The 26,838-nt window shown below is 40.9% G+C and overlaps 1 protein-coding gene across 2 annotated transcripts in view; it reads right to left on the minus strand.

Annotated features, from left to right (window-relative positions):
- Positions 1–1,892: 1,892 nt before the first annotated feature.
- The window catches only part of Smad4 (SMAD family member 4), a 76,684-nt gene continuing 51,738 nt past the window's right edge, over positions 1,893–26,838 (minus strand). For both annotated transcript variants that reach the window (XM_028864721.2, XM_028864719.2), the window contains 4 exons: positions 25,889–26,072; positions 24,902–25,070; positions 9,236–9,374; positions 1,893–7,883 (listed from right to left, as the gene is read on the minus strand). In XM_028864721.2, coding sequence (XP_028720554.1) covers positions 7,672–7,883; positions 9,236–9,374; positions 24,902–25,070; positions 25,889–26,072 — 704 coding nt within the window. In that variant the 3' untranslated portion in view covers positions 1,893–7,671. The remainder of the gene's footprint in view (positions 7,884–9,235; positions 9,375–24,901; positions 25,071–25,888; positions 26,073–26,838) is intronic.

Below are 26,838 nucleotides of genomic sequence, written 5' to 3' on the forward strand. Positions count from 1 at the left end.
TCTTTCTGTAGGCTGTGAATATGTGTTGCTCCAATTGGTTAATAAATAAAGCTGCATTTGCCTATGGCAGGGCAGGATGGAGCCAGGCGGGAAATCCAAGAGGGATAGAGAAAGGCAGGGGCAGGAGAGATGCTGTGAGCCGCCACCAAGAGAGAAGCAAGATGTGAGAGGTGAGAGCAGGTAATGTCACGGCAATACATAGATGAATAGAAATGGGTTAACTTAAGACGAAAGAGCTAGCAAGAAGTCTGCCATAGCCATAGGCCATACAGTTAATTAACATTAAGCCTCTGAGTGATTTATAAGTGGCTGCAGGACCGCAGGTAAGAGAGATTCATCCTAACTGGGGGGGGGGGGGCACGACCTTAGAAACTCTTGTGATCAAACAGGGTCATTGGCAACACTATTACACCAGACTTTTACTTTTGTTTCTTCTATGCATACTCAAAATCCTAACCGTTACTTCTACAGTCAATGTTTTCTAAGTAGTTCTACTATATCACTAGGTTAGCCCTCTTACCCAACTACACCTATGACTTAAATGTTCTCCATTCTCAGAAAAGTGTATATATTGCTATTGCATGTTATGATGGCTAGTTGTTTGTCGATGTGACACAAAGCTAGAGTCATCAGTGAAGAGGGAACGGGAAAACGACCCCATCAGACTGGCCTGTAGGCAAATATATAGTGCACTTTCTTGATTACTGATTGATGTGGGAGGGTCCAGCTCACTGAGGGTGGTGTCAGGGCAGATAGTCCCGAGTTGTGTTAAAAAACAAGTTAAGTCAAAGCCGTGGGAAGCAAGCCAGTAAGAGTGTTCATTCAAGGCCTCTGCTTCTGTTCCTGCCCTGACTTCCCTTCATAAAGGACTGGGAGCTGTGAGGTGGAATAAACCCTTTCCTCTCCAAGTTGCTTTGGTCATAGTCTTTTTCACAGCAGCAGAAAGCTAAGACAAGTGTGACTTATGCTACAAGAGTCAATCAGACCCTGTCAGCTGCCGGTGGTGCTGTTCTCTGGGGTCTTTAATTACAGGGTTGCTGAAGTCTCTCAGCACCTTTTCCAGGTCCACTGTTGGTGCCCTCTGTCTAGGATTCCCGTCTCCTTAATGGATTGACTCCAACCCCCATGTGAGATGCTACGTGTGCCTGTAATTCTGGTATTCAAGAGGCTGACACAGGAAGATGGCGAGTTCAAAAGTCAGCCAAAATTATGCAGTGAGATCTCATCTCAAAAGAAAGAAAAAAAGAGCAAAGGGCACAAAGATAAAAATACACAACTTCCCTTTCTCCTGAAATGTGTTCCACAAAGGTTTTTTTTTTTTGTTTTGTTTTGTTTTGATAAGACTGACTGCCAATCTACTTCCCTCAAGTTCTTGCCTAAAATACTGCAAACTTGAGATGAGCGAACAAGAAAGAACAAGTCTCTTGGCCTGATGAGCATCTCTAAAACTCTATCATCAAGATGAGAAAGCTGATGTGGTCAGACCAGGTAAGGTAAAGACACTTACTTACCTGCTATCCAGCCTTCTCCTCTCCTCGAGCTGGAAACTGAGAGGCCAGCAGCTTCCCCAGCCCTCTGTCTCCACTCCATGCCTCCCCTGCCTCAGCACCCACTACTCTCTGGTCACTATCACCCCACCCCTCTAGAGAGAGACAAGACTGAGACCACTATTCCAGGCTTATTTCTGGAATGTCATTATCTCCCATCTCAAAGGCACAAGGAAAGAAAACATCCATCTCAAGTGTGAAAATTCTTAAAGCAATCAGGAACTCTTTTGAGATCCAAGACGTCCATGAACTTAAGAAAAAGAATGAGCACATAATGATTTAGTTGGCTTTCTCTTTTAATCAAAAACATACTTTGTTACAGAGTTCTCAAGAAAGTTTCAACTATTTTTTTTTTTTTTTTTTTTTTTTTTTTTTAGCCACAGACTTCAACCAGGCAAAAGTATATAGAAAGGAAGTGACTGGCGCTTCAGCTGACCAGGTTTCCCTAAAGCACAAGCTACGAGTGACCCCAGATGAGGAGACAGAGTGGGGAGGTACCACCACCAATCTGTCCCCAACACCCCGCCCCGTCACTTCTTCCACCCCGGACTCTGCAGCACACCAGTTTTCATCACTATAGGCAATCATGCTTTTCTGTTAAGTCACATGTCTGATGCATTGAACAAAAAACCCTCCTTCTGGAGGAGGTTTGCCAACTCCACATTAGCCTTTTAACCAATCCAAGCCCATGAGTCCTTCCACCAATGACAAGCAACCTTAGCAGGAGCAACTGGTTCCATCCCTTCCCCACCAGCCACCATAGAGCTGGCCTCTACCAGGACTCCCCAACCCCTAACCCACCCCTAACCCACCCCCTAGAAAGGTTCCCAGGTCCTTAAAAATAACAAACTCAGTTATTATACTCATCCAAGCAGGCTGGAAGAGAACTCTCTGAAAGGAATGATCCAGCCAAAAGTTGTTTAATCAAAATGGATACAAAAGAGGCAAAAATAAAGTGAATAACCATTCACTGATACTGTTTTTCATAGCATCAATTAAAATATTGATATAATTCTGAAGAACTTCCTGTTTGGAGCGCAGAAGAGTCAAGCAACTAAAGACCCTAACAAAGGACCTCTAATATTACTAGGCATTAACAACAGGATTTGAATCCATTTTAGGTGAAGAATTGTCAGCACTTAGGAAGACAGTGTCTCACACACACACACACACCAACTTGAAAGTCAGAATGCCATGACTCAGAAGAGCCTTTCGCCAGGCTCTGGACACAGATGACGGGAAAGGAAACAAAGGCTCCTCCCACCCCAGGTGCGTGTTCCCCACTGTACTTGCTGCAGCCCCCAAGGTGGTGCTAAGCCTCTGGTTAAAAATCAGTCGTAAGGACGGATGTAACTACTAGTCCACGGAAGAACAAATGCTCCAAGACCAAGCCTAGTCTCACTGAGTAACAAAGAAAGAAGCGAGAGCCCCCTTCAGACAGCAGCCCCAGGGGAAAGAGGAAATGCCACACTGCTGCAAGGCGGGCAAGGGCACTTAGAAGCCAGAGCTGGCACAACAGTCCAACCCCTCATTTCACAGGTGAGGCAGCTGAGGCCCAGGGAGGGAGACGACTTGCCAAGGACACACAAATCATGAATTCAAAGTGCTACTGTCTGAATCCAGAGCCACACGTTTTTGGTTGAACAGGAACATGAACTCTGGACCTACTGAAAAAACATCTTAAACAAACTGCGTGAACACAGAGAAATGATTGTCTTCACCAAAATTCTCCTCAGACCTTCCCACATTAAAAAAGGAATAAAAAGCTTCATTCATTCATTTTAAGTTTGATGCTAAAATCCCTGAAAACATTAGTCATTACATTAGCTACTCCTTGGGGCATGATATCAGACCCTCAATTCTCATAAAGGCACCTATAGGTTAGAAGTATCTAGAGAGGAAGGCGGCCAGAGAGCAGGATTACCAGGAGACAGAACAAGCAAGGATGTTTTCTAAAGAGGGTGTGTGTGGTTTGCTGGGGCCTCTAGCAAACAGTCCAGCTTTTATGAGTGAATTCAGCAGAAACATCTTTCAAAGCACTAGGGAAGAGAAAGGCTATGGGGCTATGACTACAATTTAGTCTCTCCACATCAACCGTATAAAACTCATCAAGAATCAGAGACCACTGGAAGCAATCAAATCAATGTGCAATAGCAATGCATCAAAGTCCTTTTCAACCCCAACAGGAAAGTGTCCTGGGTGAACGCTAATAATTTCCCTCATCTGGTTCTCTCAGCTAAGCAGTTAGGAAAGATGAATTAGAAAAAAAAAAAAAAAAATGAGAACATTAAGGAGAGGCACATTAACAAAGCACTCAAGAAGTGGTAGCTGTCAGAAAGATTAGAAGAATTCAAAACAAAAACATCAAAACTACAGCAGTCTTGGGTATTTAGGAAAGGCTACCTAGTGCTGTCTGTCTCAGAGGCCCAGAGTCCACAGAGACAGCACAGGGAAAAAGAAGAAGAAGAAATGGTATACCCAGTATATTCTGATTTGTTAAATAGCTCCCACCAATAAATGGCTAATTTTTCAAAAGTTTTACTGCTTAATAAGGCAAGATAATGAAAAATTTCATTCTTCAATAACACCAGATAAACCACCTCACTGCACCCGAAGTGCTAGGTCGGAGGCTCTGCCGAGGATGCTGCTGTGGATAAGGCCACTGGCTTTTTACACACTTCTAATGTGTCACAAGAGAAGAAACTGCCTGGTTATTAGAAGGGAAAACTGGAAAGGCTTGAGCAGGAGTCTCACAGCCTTTTCTTTATGATCATGCAAAGGAGGATTTCAGGGGCTATTTACAGATCACTGTGTGTAGCAAGATGAGTTCGTCTATTGGGGGGGGCATTTTTTTTTCACACTAGGTGCAACCTGCAGGTCTCCACCAGGCCCCACCTATGAGAGTTGTTCCTTGACAAGGGTTCATGTTCGAATTCACTGCAATAATCTAACTCACTCACCTCCTTACCACCCTATCATTAAATAAAATGACAGCAATGAAGACAGCAACCTACAGAAACCACCAAAAAGAACTCTAGCCAACTCCAAGTAAAACTGTTCCTTCCAAGGGGTCTCAACCAAAGGGACAACAAATTAAAATAAAAAACAAGCAAACAACAACAAGAACTAAGAGTGATAATTAGCCAGTTACTAGCAGACCAGGAACAAATACTTCTCACCTCCACAGATACTTCACAAGCATTTCAGGAAGATTCCCTTCTCCAGTCTGTAAAACCTCCAAGCCGACTTTGCCTTCAAAGCTGCTAATGCAAACCACACCATTCCCCACAAAACTGGATTCTTCACTTTGAAATACAGCATAGCTAATCACGTGTTGCTGGACTTTCCAGGTATGTCCCCGACGGCAGCTCATCCGATCTGTGAACCTGCACTGTTTATAGGACAGTGGGTTAGGACAGCACAAGAAGATGGTGTTTGTGGAAAAGCAAGCGCATGGCCGTGGCTTATCACCATCTTTGTACAGCAGGGGCAGCACAGCAGAACAATTATGGTAGACTCTATTCCACAAAAGAATCCACTCCCAAGCAAATCAAGGCAACACCACGAAGGATTCCCTTTAATCATGCACAGAAAGGCACAAGACAAAAGTAGATAGAACGGGTTTCAAACTGGGTGGGCCTACTTCCTCTCTCACTCAGCTTCCAGTGAGATCTAATCTTAGGAGACTGAGCTATGAATCAGAGACCATCACCCAGAACCATACCCACATTGTAATTAGACTCTAAGAACTACACAAACTATCTTATCCTAAAATGGACACAAAATTTTTAAGCTTAAGGAAGTTTTTTAAAGTCTTATTCATCAAAGATGGCAATTTCTAGGGAACAAAAAAAAAAAAAAAAACAAAAAACAGACTTTATAAAAAGATAGGACAGTCAAATTACAAGGATCATCAATAACTAGAAGTAAATTCTATGGCTCTTAATAAGAAAACCAAGACAGGTGGCTTGGCTCTGAAGAGATACATCTTAGCAAATATTTCCCACATACTTTACGAAGATGCTTAAACATGGAAAACTTTCCATAAAGTAGAAAATCAAGTTGGACCACCGCATGGACAACGCTCTAGTCAGATAACCTGGAGTTTTAAAAGTCCGTTATACTACAACTCTTCCCTCACTCCTATTCCCCATTCAGAGTAAAATGGATCTAAAGGCAAACATTTCTAGAGAAGGTATCTTTGTATAATTCTGCCAACACAACATTTTTTTTAAAAAAATTACCTTAAACTTCTACAGATAATAATTAGGTAACAAAAGTATTTATAAGTACTTGAGTAGAAACGAACTGGTCAAGAAGCTTTTTAAAAAAAACAAGGTATGTTAAGTTGGACTGAGCTTTCCACTTCGGTCACAGCAGCCTTCAGTGGTTTCTGGAGCCTTTGGAAGCAGGCTCCAGGACTTGCTGATTACTGTCAGCACGCATGTGCATGCATGCATACACACACACACACACACACACACACACACACACACACACACACACACACACACTGCTATGCACATGTTTCCAGAGCTCAAATGCCTATGCACTGTAAAATTCACAGAAAACTCCCAGAGCGAAGAATAAAAGCATCTCGACGATGATCTTGATTTTATTCACACTATTCATCCCAGGTCTACTTCTTGCTACAGTAAAATCAAAGTTCAAAAAATAACCAACTCTACACATGATACATAATGTACATGGGAAAGTCCTGGTAGAGTGTGAGGGGAACCAGAGCTGTACAATCCAACTGGCTGTTGCCTGTCATTTAGTAGAAGGTGTCTTGCCACTGAGATTGGACTCAAAAGTGCAAAAGGAAAGCATTTTAAAAACAAAACCTAGAATTCAACCTTGTATATTGAGACTCGGTTTTATTTACGCTACTAACTAGGTAAAAAGTATACATGTTGTGTCTGTGGTACAGTCAACGCATCTGCAACTCTTCTCTTTCCGTCTCTATACAAAGTCACTGCTGACTGATCGATGATGTCAAACAAAGGGCTTCGAATAACCAAAAGGTATAAAAAAGTTTGCAGTCTTGCCCCAAGATACAAAAACTGAATTTTAAACAATGTCAAAACATACATGATTTAAACAGTATATGAAAAAAAGTCACACATCAAATCAAGTACAAAAATATCCAAACTACCTATTATGAACTGCAATGTTTCCATTATTCTGCACAGTATTTAACATAGAATTTAGCAGTTTCCAAAATAGTCATCATCATTTTCGTGAAGCACTGCCACCTTGCAGAACAGTGAGGCACTGGCAGAGCGACACTGCTTTTAGTGTCTTATAAATACAAAACCTTCTCCCTGTGAAGGAAGGGCAAGAAATCCCCCTAGGCTCTTTTATAACCAACCGTATGCCTAGAAATATAGAAGAATTCATCTACTGTTTAACAGGGCAAAAGTACACATCTTGATAATGGTCATCTATTAGGGCTAAAAAAAAATGTAATTTTAAATGGCATTTCTTTGACTGGTAATTGTAAGGAATTGTCACTATGCACACAGATTAGTGTTTTGTCTTGGGGGAAAAACCCTGAAGTCTGTAAGACAGTATGAATTTAATTCACCTTCACTGCTTAACTTGCAAAAAACATTCTGGATAAAAGGTTTTCCAAACAGAGTGAAGTTGCTTTCGGTAAAACTGACTCACCCACACAGCACTTGAACACAGTGTGTTCAACAATAACATGCTCACTAAGTAACAGGTGAGCTACCTTTGGAAATTTCTCAGCCTTAAAATCAGCAACACTGAATGTACTCTGCAGAAGGGCACACCAGTGTCCTGCGTGTGAGCAGCTCGCACACTTAGAGGGCTGACTTCCCAGCACTGGAATGACTCCTTCATACATAACACCAGTGAAGATTTAGTAAGAATTGGTTCTTCCTGATCTTCAAGCTCTGAGCCATGCCTGAAAAGTTCTAAAATAGAAAAAAAGTTTTAATTCAGTTTCTGTCTGCTAAGAGCAAGGCAGCAAACACATGTTTCAACCCTTTATGAAAAGACAGAGCAGAACAAAAATGCAATAGGTCTTCAGATTATAAACAGGATAATATTTCATAGTCCACCATCCTGAAAATGGTTAGGGCGTCCATGGTGAGAGCTCTCAGTCTAAAGGTTGTGGGTCTGCAATGGGCATGGTGTGAAGCACTTCGTCAAGGAGCTGGAGAGCTCGGTGGAGGTGAATCTCGATCCAGCATGGTGTTTCCTTGATGCTCTGTCTCGGGTAATCCGGGCCCCAGCCTTTTACAAAGCTCATCCTGAGTATGCACAGGCGGCGGAGGTCATCCACACCGATGCCAGCAGCAGCAGACAGACCTAGCAGAAGAAGTGTGGAGGGTGTCAGGAAGCAGGGCCACCTCTTCCCATCCTCCCCACACTCTGTCTTCTTTATGTGTTTTTCTCAGCATACAATTTCTCTGTCAGTGTCAAAAGTCACTGCAGGTCTAAACCTTAACAACCGAGACTGAAAACTTGGTTAAGACAATTTACATTCCACGTATTTATTTTAACTACCAGAGACGAAGTAAATTCCCACAATCCACCAATATTTCACCCATTTTCCTCTTTAGCAGTAGGGATAGAGGAGGAAGAATTGACTTCTTTTGTCAAAGTCAGGGCACGTCATGGTTCTAAGAACCTCAGTGTCTAAACTGCCACACCAGAGTAAGACATGACTGATAATCAGACAGTCATGGACCGGGCCCCACTGTGACCTCTCAGTTGACTTGTGTCTGTCCCTCAGTTTTGAGATAACACACAAGGGGGGGAGTAGATAAAAATAAGAAATTCAATACTAGTCTGAATTCTTAACAGAGCCATGTCTGTCTATAACATTAAAACTAGCAAATATTTAGATCCCCAGTCTTTTTGAGGTGAATTAGTGATTATGTCTTATATAACCCTACACTGTAAACTCCCGAACACAAGTCACAGCAGACTCTGTGTCTAGTTTCCAGTCAGAACGTACAGTCATTAGTGAGTCCACATTCATCATATTACCGTGAAACTAACGGGAGGGACCTGCAATGCAATGCTATGGCGACCTGCAGGGCCACTGCAGCTCTCTTAGCCAGTGTGACGTGCTTACCACACTGCAGAAGTTAAGGACAGGGTTGAATGAATCACTAGTTATGCCTTCAGACGTGGAAGATGTGTGCCACGTGTTTCCATCATAAAAGTCTATAGTCACGAGTTTAACTCTGCAGTAAAAAATTCCCCATCAGTGTGAAACCTGGCACAGTTCAACTTGCCCCTAAAATTAAAGACTCTCCAAGTTATCAAATGCCACCCTCACTTAGTTCTCTGGGTTCAGCACACCGTTTCTAAATGGAGGTGTCCAGTTCTGGACCTGCAGTAGCTGCTCCTACCAGCACAAAGCCACGCACTCAGTGATTTAACCCCTTGGCTGGTGAGGCAGTAACTACAATAAGCATCGGCCAAGAGGGCCGACCGGAGTATGACAACCCTCTTTATCACCTAATGCAAACAGGATCATATCCCAGGCACAGGGAAACGACTACAGAAGAAAGGTTTGCACAAATGCAAATGTTATATATAACCCAGTAAAAAAATTAGTTTGTATTATTACATAAAACAACTGATCAACCGAGTGAGTCAGGATTAAAAGCCACTTTACACTTTGAACAGAAAATCCAAACTATACTTACTGATTGCTGGAGCTATTCCACCTACGGAGCCAGGACCTGGGATGTTTCCCGCCACGGCCGCGGCCTGGGCAGCAGCTGCAGCCTGTGCAGTGGCCGCCTGCTGCTGCATCTGCCGGTGACACTGGCGCAGATCAAAGACCTTGGAAAGCAGAGTGTGAGTTTAACAGCGAGTCCACCACCACCAGAGACAGCACTCCTCAAGAGCTAACATACAACACACCAACAACTCCGTTCCTTGGTCTCTCACAAGAAGTGAGCTAATAACGAGGCTTTTAAATTTCAGGACTTTTTCAAAGTACTCAGGTTTTATCCTCAGCACCCACACGGCAGCTCCAGTCCTAGGGGATCGGATATCCTCTTCTAGCCTCCAAGGGCTCCAAATCCTCAGGTGGCACATAGACATACATGAAGGCAAAGTACCCGGACACATAAAATAATTTTTCAAAAGAAATTTAAATTTTTATGCATACTGTATAGTTTAGAGATCAGCACGAGGTAAATTTCACTGTCTAGAAGGACCTGTGTGAGCCAGCTGTCCCTAGCTATGTGAAGAGCCACCTATCTGTGTCACAAACAAACAAGAAACTACCCATCCTATCAGAGCTTTCTTTGGGTTATCGAGGGGATAGCTTTGTATAGCTGGCTAACGTCTTTGACAATGCTTGCAATGTGAAAAAGTATAGCAAACTGCACTGTCACTATCTAGGAAACATCTGTATTTTAGTTATTACATTTAAAAAACTGACTTTTGTTTGTGTATGCAATGTGTATGCAGACGTCCAAGACGACAACGAGAAGAGGGTGTCTGATCCCCTGGGCCTAGAGTTACATGTAGCTGTGAGACACCTCATGTGGGTGCTCGGAACCCAAATTGGTCCTCTGGAAGATCAACAAGTACTCTTAACCATGGAGCCATCTCTCCAGGCCCCACACCCACATCTTTGTAAGAATCATACATTAGTACCTAGAATACAGTAACAAAACAAAGGCCTCCTTTCAAATATTTCAGAGAAGGACATTTTTTAAAGAGTAAACCAAACAATTATAAGAACATAACTATTTCATTTAAGTGATGGTTAAATGGAATTTCATGAAAATGGTTTCTATTTTCAACTTTGAAAACGATTATGATTTTTAAAAGGGCCAGTTTTGATCACCAACAAGTTACATGTGCTAAGTTTCTTAACCTCCTCAGAGCTTATCCCTAAAGTAGGAATATTAAACACACCTACTTCCATAGGGTAACTAACTCTACAGCTTGCTGTTAACAGATGTTACTGTTTTGCTTTAGGCCTTCCTGGTGGTCACTTCTCTTTCCAGATGAATTAAGGATGACTCTGTAAGTCATTTCTCCTCCAGAAGACAAAGACTGACATAACAGAGCAGGCTAACGGCACTTCACAAGTACTGGAACATTAGTTCAAAAATAACAACTTATGAGTAACAAATCACCTCCTTACCTGAGAAAAACATTTGCATTTGAAATTTTACTTCCCAAATTAATACTCTTACCATTTTAATAAGATGTGGAAGAGTCCACAGAAAGAGTACAAGGCTGTGAGAGAGGCCAGAAGAAGCAGAAGCAAGGCTGTGCACTGGGTCACTTTAGCTTCTGAACTGTGGGACTTGACTCCTATTTAAAACATAACTCATTCTTGAAGTTTGGAATGCAGATAACCCAAGGACACGCTACCCTATCACTGAAAATGAGGAAAATCAGAGCGTACATAACTTTCTACTTAGTAATAATAGGTTTGGGACCAAATCCATAAATTTTCTGATGCTTAAACTGTCTTAACCACAGTATTTAAACATGAATTATAAATTCAACAACAATAACACAATCTCTCCAAATAACAAACCATAATCATATTTATTCCTTAACTCAGTGTCCATTTTCTAAAAATCAAGAAACAAAACCTTTCTTAACTGGCACATTTGAAAACAAACCCAAGAGCACCCTTCTCTTAGAGAAGTGATAAATAGGATGACTAGCCAACTATAAAGTCCCCAAAGACTTTCAAAGATGAACTTGACAAAGCCAAGTACTGGGGATCAGAAGTTCCTCGATGCCTAAGACAGAAATGCTACTTTTTGCAGTTCCCAACAGTTTCTGGGACTCTCAACTTTTCCACTGGGTTTTACCTTTAGAAGGCATTATCTAGCCCAACACAAAGCGTGTTCAAACCCTTTTACATCTGAATAGTTCTACACCATTTATTTATTTATTTATTTATTTATTTATTTATTTATTTATTTATTTATTTATTTATGCTTTTTGAGACAGGGTTTTTCTGTGTAGCTTTGGAGCCTGTCCTGGAACTCACTCTGTAGACCAGACTGGCCTTGAACTCACAGAGATCCTCCTGCCTCTGCCTCCCAAGTGCTGGGATTAAAGACATGTGCCACCACCATGCCGCACAACTTGGATTTTGAACAAAGGAACTGATATATTTCACTTTTTAGAGCAGTTTTGTGTTCACAGCAAAACTGAACAAGAAGTTCAGAATTCCTGTCTTCCCCCACATGAGCCTCATTTGTTATAATCTATCAATTCTACCCTAACTTACTATTATCAACAAGTCAATACCTGACTAGTTTAGGGCTCCTGATAGGGCGCATCCTATAGATGTGTACACACTTATGACATCACATGTCTACCAGTCACACGTCATACAGAACACTCCAAACGTCACCAACCCCGTGTCCTGCTTTACTCATTCCTCCCATCAACCTCAAATCACCACACATCATCTAACTAGTCCTGTGCTTTTTTTTGTTTTTGTTTTTCCCCGGTTTCTGTGGGGTGTAGCTCTTTATTTTTAATTTTTTTTTCATTTTATATACCAACCACAGTTCCCCTCCCTTCCCTCCTCCCGCTCACCTCCCATCTCCCCCCCACAACCCTACCCTCATCCACTCCTCAGAGAGGGTAAGGCCTCCCATGGGGAGTCGTCAAAGTCTGGCATATCAAGTTGAGGCAAGAAGTTCATTTGTTTTTTAACACTGAGTACACCACTTTCTAATAAACCAGTGTTTAGGCATTCACATGCTGAAGGACATGTTGGCTGGTTTCAAGTTTTGACAACTATGAATAAAGTTAATATGAACATTTGTGTGAAAGGTTTTTCTATGTGTGTATGTATAGACTTAAATTTTCAATTTACTTCGGTAAATGTCTAAGCATCATTGCTGAATATGATTGAATGGGAAGAATGTTTTGTTTTATAAGAAACTTATAAACTCTCTATTAAAACAAGCTATCCCATTTCCTATTCTCCCCAGATTTGATACTATCACTATTTAGAATTCTGACTACTGTACTGGTGTTTGCTCTGCCCATGACCTTGGGCTATAGGGCCCAAAGGAGGCAGTGCTTCCTGCCCTTGTAAGGGACCTCTTAAGAGGAGAGGGAGAAGGATCAGCTCCCTTTTCCTGCTTCCTAGTGTGATCAACTGCCAGGCGGACTCCCTCCCAGTCAGATCAGAGGACGACTTCAGCTGTCTACTCCATTCTGTATTCCTGAGTGTATTTCCTCAATTTACCCTAATCAATTTCCCTAATGCCCTTAAGCAGCCTCTCATGGATACATCGCGTTTTCTGGCACCCAACCATGGGGATCTGAGCTTCACTCACCCTTACAGGGGCTAATCTCATGACCAAACCCTAATGCCCTCGGGAGGCTGCTGCTGAGTTTCTTCCCTCAGGAACTGCTCTGGTGACCGCTTGCATACAGCCACTGTGCAAGGAGCCTATAGGCCAGGCAGCTCATGCAGCAGCGGTTCCTGCAACCACTGCTGCATTCTGCAGTGGATAGAGCACCGCGTCAGAGGAAGGTGCCTATGCTAGGCGCCTCTCTAGTTCTGTGCTTGTAGCAACCTGATCAGGTCACAGTCCCTCGCCTGGTGAGAGACAACCAACAGACTGTCCCTTCTCTTTGAAAACGGTTCAGTGCGGCTGCTGCCAATTCTGGGACATCCTGGACTGTCACCCTCAAGAGCGCCCCCGCCCAGCAGCCCTTCTCCCGCCTCCCCTGCCGCCAGCCACCACCGCCGCCATTGTTCGGTGGACGGCTTCATTTGTTGTGATCCCTGCAGCTCTGCCCAGTAGTCAGGGGTAGGGGCTCCCTGGGTTGGTGTTTGAGTCACAGAGCTCACACCAGACCTGCCTTGTACCTTACACCTGAGACACCTGCTGGCCAAACATCGCTACTACACCCAAAAACCATGGGGGAGAACTGGAACATCTGAACACCTAGGACTGTTAGGACCAGCTCTCAAGGATTCCATCTGAGGTAAAATTACTCAATAATTTTACACTTTAAACTGATTAATAAAGACAAATTAATAAAAATGTTTTTTTACAAATTTTGATTATTTCTCAAAAATGACAGATAATATCACCACCACTCAGGAATTAAAAATTTTTTGTTTGTACAATGAATGAAATTTTACAAGACATATATGACCTTCCTGGGATATATACAATGCTCATCATAATAGCAATTAGCATAGTGATTCATCTCATATCACTGAAAAATTGGTTTAATAATAACAGAAAAAAGACATTAATGGGACTGATACAGGCTTTGCAGAGTAGTAATGAGGACTTAAATAGAAGGATTCTTTCTATGAAATCTGCTAATTTACCTCAAGAACTTCAGGCTTTGCAGAGCGGTAATGAGAATTTAAAAAGACAGGTTCTTTCTTTGGAATCTGCTAATTTGCCACAAGAACTTCAGTCCGTTAATAATAATAGCTGGACAAGCAAATTTAATTCTGTTTATAATAAATATGAATGCTTAATGGATAAAACAATAACTCTTCAGAGCAATCTTAATACCATTCAGATAATTTCTAAGGAGGAAAGATCATTTCTAATTTCTCACAGGAGAAACCCCTTGATGAGGAGAAATAACAGCTCATCCACTGATGTCACAACTTTACAAGTTGTAAGCAGGGTTCTGCTTTTTGTTTTTACAGTATAATAGAAATACCCATCTTAAGGAAATCACAAGGCCTTGGACACCTAGACATCTACAGCATAAAGGAAGGACCTATTGGTACCAATATACTCTACAGGGTAGTATCTCACTGCCTAACATCAACATCTCTTTAACTTTAGAACAGTTGTGGTCCCAATTCATTTATAAATCAAGCTGGCTTTGGAGCTGGAATGTGGCTCTCTCATTCTCTAAACCCAAGCATGTTGCAAAAAGAAAAATTAGATTCTGTCTCATAATGGAAGAGCCAACTGGTGTGGGACAGAAGAAAACTAATAATCTAGGGACCATTATTGTCAAGATTCTATTTCTCTCCATGCTTATTGATTTCTCAGAATTCTTCCTCACATGTCATATCATCTTAAGATTCAAACTTTGTTTTGATATTAATAATGTTCAAGTTTTTCACAGTGAAAGTAAGTCTTCTCAATAGCAATCTCTGAAGTCTCCAGAAGGAAGATGGGCCCCAGAACAATGACTCTACTTAGTTCAGAAAGATGCCATTGTACCTAAGAACATTACTCAATGATCAGCCGTGGACCGAAAACTCTCCAGGACAGTTCCAAGATGAGATGGTCCATCATACTACACTTCTAGCCAGAGTCTCAGACAACCTTAGCTACTACTCTGAGACTGGCTGCAGACTCTCAGCTTTCTTACAGGATCCCCAAGAGATACCATTGCCCTCTAAACAGCAGTTAGCAATTCTAAGAAAACAACACTCCTCTCCCACAGGTTTCATTTTTCTCAGAGTTATGGATGGATGGCTATAGGGTTGGGGTGGCATAATAAAATTGAGAAAAGTAAAAGGGGAATGGAAATGTATAGTATATTAAGGTAGATTACTGTATCTACTAGTAAACTAATTTAGCAAACTATCAGCCTTGGATAATTTGCACTGATATGGAGTCTTATATATATGATACAAATGTAAACTATTTTTATATTCCTATTTAAGATAATTTGTATATTGATACAAATACAAAACTATATTTGTTGTATTGTACATATATTTCTACTCCTACTTGAAATATTTTGTATATTGATACAAATGTAAAATTATATTTGTCATACTATATATATGTTCTACCTCTGTTTAGGATATTTTGTATATTGATACATATTAAGGATATTGTTATCATACTGTACTACATGTTTCTACCTCTGTTTAAGATATTTTGTGTATGTCACAATTTTGAGATCATTGTCCTTATATGGTACATCTGCTTACAGTTTACCTTGTTAATGTGTAGCCTTAGTCCCTAGGTTATTTAGGCTGATAAGACTTACAGATTAATAGTCACCCATGCCTGTCATTTCTATAGTTATATTAGTTAGGTTCTCCAGATTTACAGAAACATATGGCAGATAGGTAATTGTCAAACACTTCATAGACCTAGAGAATATGGCCTTTAAATGTTTTGATAACTTAGAATTCTGTTGACGTGAGACATGATTGCTCCTGGCAGCACCTATCTGATCCCGAGAGAATGTTGGGCTTCTAAAACGTTTCCATTTAGAAGTTTGTCTTCTTGGCACAAAATAGCCTTCTGGGCAAAGAACTGCCCTTGCCTTGATTGCTAACAGCATGAATGCCATCCTTTCCAGATGAACAGGACACAAGGAAAAGCAACTACTGAACCTAGCCAAGACAGGGTAAGATGGTCTTTCAAAATTCCTTCTGAAAAATGATATGTCAGATATTCTAGGCCTATAGCCAAACTGGATGCCCCAATGGTGCTGAGAAACTATAGGTGACTGTCCAGGTTGCCAGCTGTCTCTGTCTAGTCTTGCAAGAATTTCAGAAATTGCTTTTGCATTTTCCTTTTTCTCAGGTATTATTATGTTCCTTCTCAGGTCTTTGATGGAGTTGAAGACTAGATGGTTACAGTTACAATCTTCTCGTATCTTAGCTAGAACATATTAAGTACTGGAGTTAGAATCTTCAAGATAGGACAGCTATTGGAGTAATCCCGGTAATTTGCCATTTACCTATGATCTGGACATTTAGCACGTCCTTCTTGTTTGATGTTGTTCTTGTTGTAGTTCCATTTTTATTTATGTTATCACCCTGTGTTTTTCCTGGACAATACTTGATCATCATTCTTATTGTCTATAGTTTGCATTAAGTTTAGAACCTTCTTATGTAGACAAAAGGGGAAATGTAGTGGTACCTGCTCCACCCACGACCTTGGGCTATGGTGCTTCTTGCCATTCGTTTTGTCCATGACCTCTTAAAAGGAGAGGGAGAAGGGTCATGAGCCCCTTCCCCCTGCTGCCTGCTTCCTGGTGCAATCAAACTGCCAGGCGGACTCCCTCCCAGTCAGATCAGAGGACGACTTCAACTGTCTACTCCATTCTGTATTTGTGAGTGCATTTCCTCAGTTTACCCTAATAAATTTCCCTAATGCTCCTTAGCAGACTCCCCATGGATGTATCACATTAGGCTATACTAACAATTGTGTGGCAGCAATGACATGTTTGTGATGCCCAATTACAATGTGCATCTTTTACAGAATTATAATCTGTGTGTGTGTGTGTGTGTATAATGTGTGAGTATAAAGGTCTGGGAACTGCACTCAGGCTGCCATGGAAACACCTTCCCTGCAGCACCCTTTGTTCTCTAGCTGTTGAACTCAAGTCTCTATTTTGGTAAAAGTCCTATCAGTGATATCACTAAAGTCTCTTTCCCCATCTGTGGTTTGTCTTCCTACTCCCTTTACACTGCTTTTCACAGAACAAGGCTAGTTTGTGTTTCCGTGTGTTGCATGTGTACACGTTCGTTATTATGTTTGTGTGTATGCACGTATGTGTGTAACGTGGAAAGGTCAACATTGGGTGTCTTCCTCAAGTGTTCTCTTTTTTGTTTTTTGAGACAGGGTTTCTTTGGTGTAACAGCCTTGGCTGTCCTGGAACTCAATTTGTAGACCAGGCGGCCTGGCCTCAAACTCATGGAGATCTGGCTGCCCCCGCCTCCTGAATGCTGGGATTAAAGGCATGCACCAGCACACCAAGCTCTCTACCTTATATTTTGAAACAGTGTCTCTCACTGAGCCTGGAGTTCACTAATCCAGTCAGACTGACTGGATTCTAGAGAACCACCTATCTCTGCCCTAACAGTGTTAGGGTTACAGAGCCGCACCGCCACCTGGCTTTTATGTGGGTGCTGGGGATCTGAACTGGGATCCTAAGGCTGTGGAGAAAGCACTCTGCCAACTGAACCACTTCCCTAACCCTCACCTATAAACTAGTTTAATGAAACCCAAATTACCAACTGGTTTTACAAATCAAGCCTTTGATGTTTATCTAAAGTTATCTAGGTTTAATTTTATACCTTATATGAATTTCATAGTTTTGTGTGTTTTACATTACCTATATAGAATTACTTTTTAAAAACCTATCACTAATCAAGTATAAAATACACAATTCTTTGGGGGGGGGTGCTTGAGGGGAGGTCTCACTATGTAGTCCTGGCTAGCCTGGAACTCACTATGTAGATCAGACTGGCCAGGAATTCATCCAGCCTCCGCCTCCCAAGTGCTGGACTAAAGGTGCATGCATACCACCATGCTTAGCCCAGATGTAATCTTATTATCTAAACATAGGCTTTTAAAAATGCTCAACACTCCTCCCTGCCCACCATGAATCATTAAAGTCAACCAAATAATCTTCACATATGGGGACAGTAGAATCATGTTGTAAAATATCACATACACAACTGAATGCATATGTCAAGAAACCACAAAATGAAAACTGATGACTTGAATCTGAAGATAAATAAGTACGATGCACCAGATACCTCAGCAAACCTTTTCCCATAGAACATACAATACTAAAAGTGGAAAACAAAATCTTCAGTCAAGCTATGTAACATTAAGACCTGTGTTGCTTACTGGCTTATCACAGGAAACAGTTGTCTATGCACACAGCAGATCTTTCTTAGTGAATGGTAAAATAAGTGCAACCATTGAAATGGTACCAACTTCCATTCCAAATCATCTAAGTTGTTGATAGAAGCAATTCAAAGGAACCAAAGGTTGTAAATACTCTTTTTAGCATAGATTCAAAAACGTATTTCAGACCAATCACTCCTACACTAATGAACAACTTAATTATGCTTTCATTTATTTATGATCGATCATGTTTTCTGTAGTTACTCTCATGCAAGTTTATTACAAACTCATTACATAATACATGTGAGTATAACATCTTCAGTATATTATCTTTCAAACAAAAAAGCCAAAATTTGAATTTTTTCCTAAGGCTCAATTATAATTCTGCATCAGCTTGAATTAATATCAGCTGAAAAGAGAAACACACAGTGGTGTAGTATGTATGATACCTGAGTATTAAGACTGCAAAAAGGATTTACTAAGTTACCTAACCTAAAGACAAAGACCATAATATGGAGCTAGAAAATGGTGCAGTGCTTAAGAACACTTGTTATTCTTGCAGAGGACCAAGGTGTGATTCCCAGTACCCACATGGTAGCCTACAACCATCTGTAATCCCATTTCCAGGAGACTCGACACCCTCTTCTGACCTCTGCAAGTATTGGGCATACATGCATCACACATACATATGCTGGCAAAACACTGATACATATAAAAATAAAGAAATATAATAAAAAATATGCAGATGTTGGGAGTAAATTAAACTTAATGGGTTCATAACACTTTTCAACCTAGTTCCACATAAACAGCTTTTAGTTTTAAAAGCATCTCCTGCTTCGTTGTCCCAATATGTATATGTTCAAAAACATACCTGATTCCGTATCAGAAATGCTACTGAAACTGCCGAGGGGATTCCACTTCATACCCACTAGTGCTGATGAAAAACAGATCAACTGGAACCTTCATACATGCTAGTGGGAATCTATTTTTGTAAAATGGCTTTTTGTAGAATGGTCCAGCAGACTGTCCTAGTTACGGTTACTGTTACTGTTACTGTGATGAAAGACCATGGCCAAAGCAACTTGGGAGGCAAGGGTTTATTTCACTCACAGTTCCATTTAACAGTTCATTATCAAAAACAATGGGAGCAGGAACTCAAGCAGGGCAGGAACCTGGAGACAGGAGCTGATGCAGAGGCCATGGAGAAATGCAGCATACTAGCTTGCTCCTCATGGCTTGCTTAGCCTGCTTTCTTAGAGAACCCAGGACTACCAGCCCATGGGTGGTACTACCCATAATGCCCCCACCCCTCATCAATCACTAATTAAGAAAATGCCCTATAGGCTTGCCTGAAACCAGATGTTATGGAGATATTTTCTCAACAGAGGCTCCCTCAATTGAAAAGCTGACTCTAGCTTGTATCATGTTGACATAAAACTAGGCAGCATACAAATCTTCCAGAAGTAAAAGTTACTTTAAAATTTGGCAGTCTTTAGATAGTAAGACCTATCCTAGAGACAACACATGCCTTGGTCAAAGACCAGATAAACCAAGCGGAAACTGGGCTAGAAGCTCTCACGGTGTTAGACGATGCCTGGCAGGCAACTCCAGAACTGTCCTCAACACTGTTACTCTGAGCACAATACAACTGACTGACCACACAGGCAAGATGTGCCTATTGGAGCAACAGGAGCAAGTCTGTTTGGAAGTAACCAACCACTTTCTCATTATGTTTGAGACAAGCTCCACAGGGGAAACTCATGTCGCCTACTATAAACCTGACCCAAACCCAGAAGCTTGGTCAGAGGCCCTAGTACAGAAACTACTGCTGTTTTGCTAAGTGGACATAACATGCTCATCAAATTACCTTCTAAATACTACATTTGTGCCCACCCATTAGTGTTGCCAGCAACTTCATTCAGAAAAACTTTTTGCAGTAATCAGTGGTAACCACAGAGACACAAAACTGACCAAAGTGCTGAGAACTAAGTGACTACTGGACACTCTTCATAAGTAGGAAATCTGTATTCCCTTCTCCAGTGTTCAGGGAACAGTGCAGGAGTCGGGATGTAAGAGCTGGGAAAGGAGGGGAAGTGACGTGGGATGCTGACTTTTGAGCACTGACGTGGCTCACACACTCTTCAACTCAGGAGCTAAGATCACTTGCACAAGATCGACACATGACTGGGCCATCAACATCCTGTCATGGAGGGGGGAGAGGGGGACTCATGGGGCCGTTTTACTCTGCTAATGCTTGTTGAGTTTTTTCTTCAATGGTGTAGCCACTGTTAAGGAACCTATGCTTCTGTAAATCAACTTTAATGAAACAGTAAGTCACATATAAAAAGATGAAAATAGATCACCTATATGTATGAAAATGTCACAGTCACTACATTATTATGTATAATTAACATACCCTAAAAGACATGGCCCTTCTTTCTAGAATATTTTTAAATGGTTTGAAGATAATTGTGTAATTCTGTAAATATACTAAAAATTACTGAACTGAATACTTAAAATGGATGATTTGTATGACATATGAATTACATTTATCTCAACAAAGCTGTTGAAAACCAAAATTCCCAGGACTAAAACACAAAATAAAATAGACCTTCCTTCTGGAGGTAAAAGTGAGGTGACTGGAGAGATGGCTGCATGGCTGAGAGCACAAACTGCTGTCGCAGATCGCCCACCATGGCACATCACAATCACCGAAAGCTCCAGTTCCAGGTTATCTTATGCCCTCTTCTGACCTTTGCAGACACCAGGCACACATGCAGTGCATGCATATGCATACACACACACACACACACACACACACACACACACACACTCACACACACATATAAAATAAAATAAAAAATAAAAAGCACCCCCCTTTCTAAGTAAAAAAAACAAGGCCACATAAAGAAAAAAAAAATGACTTGCTCCATTTAAATTTTAAAAGCCAGATGTAGTAGAGCATACCTGTATCCCAGTGACCAAAATGTAGAAGCATGAAGGTCAGAAGTTCAAGGCCATCAAATTCAAGGCCAACATGGGACACATGAAACCCTATCTCAAAAAACACTAATACATTTTTTTTGCCTTGTTTTAATTCAACAGGGAAGTGTCTCTGTGTATATTTTCCAGTGTGTAGGCACTTCTTCCAGGGCTCACATTATTTGTATACAATTGACTCTAGAAATTCACTCACCCCTGGTGAGAATCTACCTGAGCAACAGTAACTTGAATATATCCTTTTTTCACTGCTGCCAAACAAATTAGCAAAGTCAATTTAAGATTTATTTATACCTGTCTAATAAGATTATTCTGAAGGGCATAAAAGTTGTTAAAAAGTGGCACACACCTTTAATCCCAGCACTCAGGAGGCAGAGGCAGGCGGATCTCTCTAGTTTGAGGCTACACTGAGAGAGTTCCAGGACAGGCACAGCTACATAGTGAAACATTGTCTCAAAATATAATAATAATAATAATAATAATAATAAGTAAATGACTTTAAATCTTAGACAGCTAATAGGAAAAAGTAGACATTGTTGTAATGTCAAATATTCTATCCCACAAGTTATTATCTATAGTTCATTGCAAAAATGTGATTGCCATAAAAATCTCTTCACTACAGTGAAATATTAAAATGACTTACCAAAATGTAAACACAACTGTTCAATGAATGATTCAGACTAGCCAAAAGAACGAAACTATCAACCAATAATACAGTAAGGCAGGCAGGCAGACAGACAGAAAGACAGACAAAACCTCACAGCAGACAGCTGAGACTGAAGACAAAACCACGACTGCCAAGACTGAAGGAGGGTAAGAGAGAGGACCCAACTGTGTGCAGTCTGAAAAGGACAGTGCTGTGGGATGGTCTGCATGTTAAATGTGTTGCTCTGATTGGTTAATGAATAAAACACTGATTGGCCAATAGCCAGGCAGGAAGTATAGGCAGGACAAGGAGAGAAGAGAATTCTGGGAAGTGGAAGACTGAGGCAGAGAGACCTGCCAGCTGCTGAGATGTCAAGCAACATGTAAAGATACCAGTAAGCCACAAGCCATGTGGTAACTTAAAGATTAGTAGAAATGGGTTAATTTAAACTGTAAGAACAGTTAGCAAGAAGCCTGCCACGGCCATATAGTTTGTAAGCAATGTAAGTCTCTGTGTGTTTACTTGGTTGGGTCTGAGCAGCTGTGGGACTGGCGGGTGGGAGAGATTTGTCCTGACTGTGGGCCAGGCAGGAAAATCTAGCTACAGACAAGAGTCAAACTCTCGGGGCTATAACCAGGCATCTGCCAACGAATCAAGTACTAACAAAAGTCAGTTCAGATGTGCCCCCAGGAAGCAAATACTGCCCACAGCAGAAGTATCAAAGAAATGAAGTCAAAGGAACTTAATCCTATGCATACCTGGAGACAGGAACCCAATTATCCCAAAAGAAAAAGTCTCCTACCTCCTAATTATAAAATTTGGTTCTAAAATGTGGATTCCTACCTCCTAATTATAAAATTTGGTTCTAAAATGTGGATTCCAGGCCGGGCAGTGGTGGCGCATGCCTTTAATTCCAGCACTCAGGAGGCAGAGCCAGGCGGATCTCTGTGAGCTTGAGGCCAGCCTGGACTACCAAGTGAGTTCCAGGAAAGGCGCAAAGCTACACAGAGAAACCCTGTCTCGAAAAATAAAATAAAATAAAAAAATAAAAAAAATTGTGGATTCCAATGGCAGGCAAAATTGCCCTATAGGGAAAAGTAATGACAGGAAATCTAGTGGTTTGAATATAACTGGCCGCTATAAACTCATAGAGTGGCACTATTAGGAGGTGTGGCTTTGTTAGAGGAAGTGTGTCACTGTGGGGGTGGGCTTTAAGGTCTCCTATGATCAAGGATACTTCATATCAACAGAGACTCCTTCCTGCTGCCTGAGGATCAAGATACAGAACTCTCAGCTCTTTCTCCAGCATCATGTCTGTCTGCATGCCCCTCACCATGATGACAATGGACTGAACCTATGAACTGTAAGCCAGCCCAATTAATGTTTTTCCTTTGTAAGTGTTGCTTTGGTCATGGTGTCACAGCAATAGAAACCCAAACCAAGACCAAAAAAAAAAACAACAACAACTAAAAGGAACAGTGATTCTTTCAAAACAAATTTGCCAACCAAACAATGAAGCACAAAATCATATAAATCCAATGCCACTAACAGATCAGACAAAACCCTGGTGTGATTCAAGCATCCCATTAAACTAGATGTAATGACTTATGCTTGTAATCCCAGGACTCAGGCCAGGGCAGAACAGAGGAGAAGACCAACAGTTCAAAACGAACCTTGGCTACTTAACAAGTATAAAGCCAGCCTGGGCTACATGAGACCCTGCCTCAAAACAAAAACAAAGAGTAATACAAATGACAAAATATGAAAATTCCTTGTAGAAAAGTTACAAAATACAAATAAATTTCTAAGGGAGTAGTCTATGAGCAAACTACACAATGATGCAACTGTTGCGAAATTACCATGCCAAAGCCTGGTGAAGCATCACAGTTGTAGAGGTCCCCAAGTACACTGGAGTCATTTTCTCTGTATCTGGTATGTTTCCAAGCTTCACAAAGAGAGCCAGGTGGTGGTTCCCAGTGTCAAGGCTAGGCAGGGCTACATAGTGAAACACTGTCTCCAAACCCCCCCACACACACTAGGCATTCTTTGATCTATAAGTGAAATGATACCGTGGGTTTGCCACTAAGAAGCACTTCAGAAGGAAGCAGTGAGATTCACACTCAGTTCTAGCTTGTATGACAGCTGATAAGAAAGGTGCTCAGGGGACTGAAAAATCTAAAATTGAAAATATACTTAAGCTCATTGCTCCTATTTTTGTCTTCCCAAAAGAGTATATATTAAAAATAAAATTGAAATGTGTTGAATATGTAATAATCAGTAAAAATTATCTCTGGCTTCTTGACATCTTTTTTTTTTTTTTTAAAGATTTATTTATTACAGTGTTCTGCCTGCATGTGTCCCTGCAGGCCAGAAGAGGGCACCAGATCTCATTATAGATGGTTGTGAGCCACCATGTGGTTGCTGGGAATTGAACTCAGGACCTCTGGACCTCTGGAAGACCAGTCAGTGCTCTTAACCACTGAGCCATCTCTCCAGCCCTTCTTGACATCTTAATTTGTAATTTTATGAAGGGCTGAGGACAGAGCTCAGTGCTAGGCACTGAGAGAAAAGATTCCATCCCTTGAAAAACTATTAACTTTAGAATTGTCTTCCAAAAACTCCTAAATATCTGCTAAAATAAATTTCTAGAGCTTGATTTTTATCAATTTTGTGTTGAAGAATCCAAGTTTGGAGGTTTCATTCAGTGTTTTCAGGAATCTATGTATCATTCTAATCAGCATCACAGATCTGAAAACATTAGGACATAAAAGCAACCACAAAACTAGACAGCTGCTTACAATAATAAACAACTCTCCAGAATGTGTTTTATACTCAAACATATGTACATTTTGCTGTAGTGGTGCTTTTGTTTGTTGAGACGGGATATCATTATGCAGCCAAGGCTGGTCTAAAACTCACCATGTATACAGCCCAGAATGGCTTTGAACTCACAATCCTCCTGCCTCCTGCTACTGAATACTCCTATTCATTGTAAGACTGTCTAACCACCTCTGACCAAACATATCAACATAAGACAGGTTTCCACTCCTCTCACCTCCATTTCCAGGCTTCAAGCAACAAAGAAGGTTTTAAGTCTAAAATACTCAACTATATGTAAAACTGACCTTTATATATGCACTTGGGTAGATCTTATGAACAGCGTCACCAGGTGCTCGTCCAGCTTCTCGGTCCAGGTAGTAACTCTGCACAAAGACTGCATGGTCACTAAGGCACCTGACCCAAACATCACCTTCACCTTTACATTCCAACTGCACACCTTTGCCTATGTGCAACCTTAGGAAGGAAAGACAGAATTACATTTCATCTTAGTTATACTAAGTTTTAGTTCAGGTACATAGCAAGAATAAAAAATCTAATACAGTATCTGCAAGATAGCTATTGTTAGCATCTTTTTTATTTCCTTTTTGTATATAACAAATCTCTCTCTCTGTATGTATGTATGTGTATATATATATATAAATAGATACAATACTTACTATATCAGAAGCACTTAACAAATTTCATTTAATGGTCACAACTCAATGAGGTAAATGCTTTTAAAAAAAATTTATCTTTATTTGTGTGTGTGTGTGTTAGGGAGAGGTATCCATGAAGCTCAGAAGTCAGTATCAGATCCCTTCAAGCTAGTTACAGGCAATTGTGGGTGCTGGGAACTGAACTCCAGTTCTCTGGAAGAATAATAAATGCTTTTAACTGAGCCATCTCTCCAGCCTCATATAATTTCTCTTTTTTATAAGGAAACCAAGGCTTATAAGCTACACTGCCCAAATCAAGAGCCACTAACAACACACAGCTATTTAAAATGCACTTAAAATTCAGCTATTCAATCACATGAATAATATTTTAAATGTCCAAAAGCCACATGTGGCTAATTGTTACAGAATGGACTAGCACAGACAGAAATCATAAAAATACAGCAAACTTGCTGGTTTTTTTATTTTACAATTTTATATTTAGTAAATACCTATAATTAAAATGGGATGCTTAAAGGTACGGAATATTTAAGATGACCTTTGCTGCTTTATATTTAAGACTCATAACATAGAAAAATAATAATCTTGAAGAAAAGATAATGGACTACTCAAACATACCTTGCTCTCTCAATAGCTTCTGTCCTGTGGACATTGGAGAGTTGACCCAAGCAAAAGCGATCCCCTCCAGAAGGATCCACGTATCCATCCACAGTTACAATAGGGCAGCTTGAAGGAACCTTAAATGTCTCTCCTACCTGAACATCCATTTCAAAGTAAGCAATGGAACACCAATACTCAGGAGCTATAGAAAATAAATGAAAAGAACGCTTATCCATGTAGCAAAGGTATTAGGGAGGGAGGGAGGTAATTTCACCCATGAAACAAACCTAGACAAAGATGAAGGGATGATGAGTTAGTGAAACGCATTAAAAGAACTGGATTAAAATAATGTAATACACTCGAAAATAGTGATTTCGTATCTATTTGCAGCCAGTACTTCCACCTTGACACTCCAAGGACCAAATCAACTGAGAAATTAAAGAACACAAGAAAGCAGACTCTAGCTGGGCAGAGGTGGTGCAGGGCCTTTAATCCCAGCACTTGGGAGGCAGAGGCAGGTGGATCTCTCTGTAAATCTGGGGACAGCCTGGTCTACTGAGTGAGTTTCAGGACAGCCAGGACTATACAGTGAAACCCTGTGAGAGAGGGAGAGAGGAGAGAGGGGAGAGAGGAGAGAGGAGAGAGGAGAGGGGAGAGGGGAGAGGGGAGAGGGGAGAGGGGAGAGGGGAGAGGGGAGGGAGGAGGGAGGAGGGAGGAGGGAGGAGGGAGGAGAGAGAGAGAGAGAGAGAGAGAGAGAGAGAGAGAGAGAGAGAGAGAGAGAGAGAGAACAAAAGAAAGAAATCACTCTAAACTGTTCTATCACATAGCCTATGATATGTTTTTACAGACCCCTAATTAGGAAAAAGTACCTAAAAATCAGCCAACATATTCCTGCTTATACTTAACAATTAATTATGCAATTGTTTTATACAGTTGTTTATGCAGTTGTTTGTCTCTCAAAAATCAAA

This window comes from Peromyscus leucopus, chromosome 19 (genome assembly GCF_004664715.2).
Source record: "Peromyscus leucopus breed LL Stock chromosome 19, UCI_PerLeu_2.1, whole genome shotgun sequence".
Lineage (NCBI taxonomy): Eukaryota > Metazoa > Chordata > Mammalia > Rodentia > Cricetidae > Peromyscus > Peromyscus leucopus.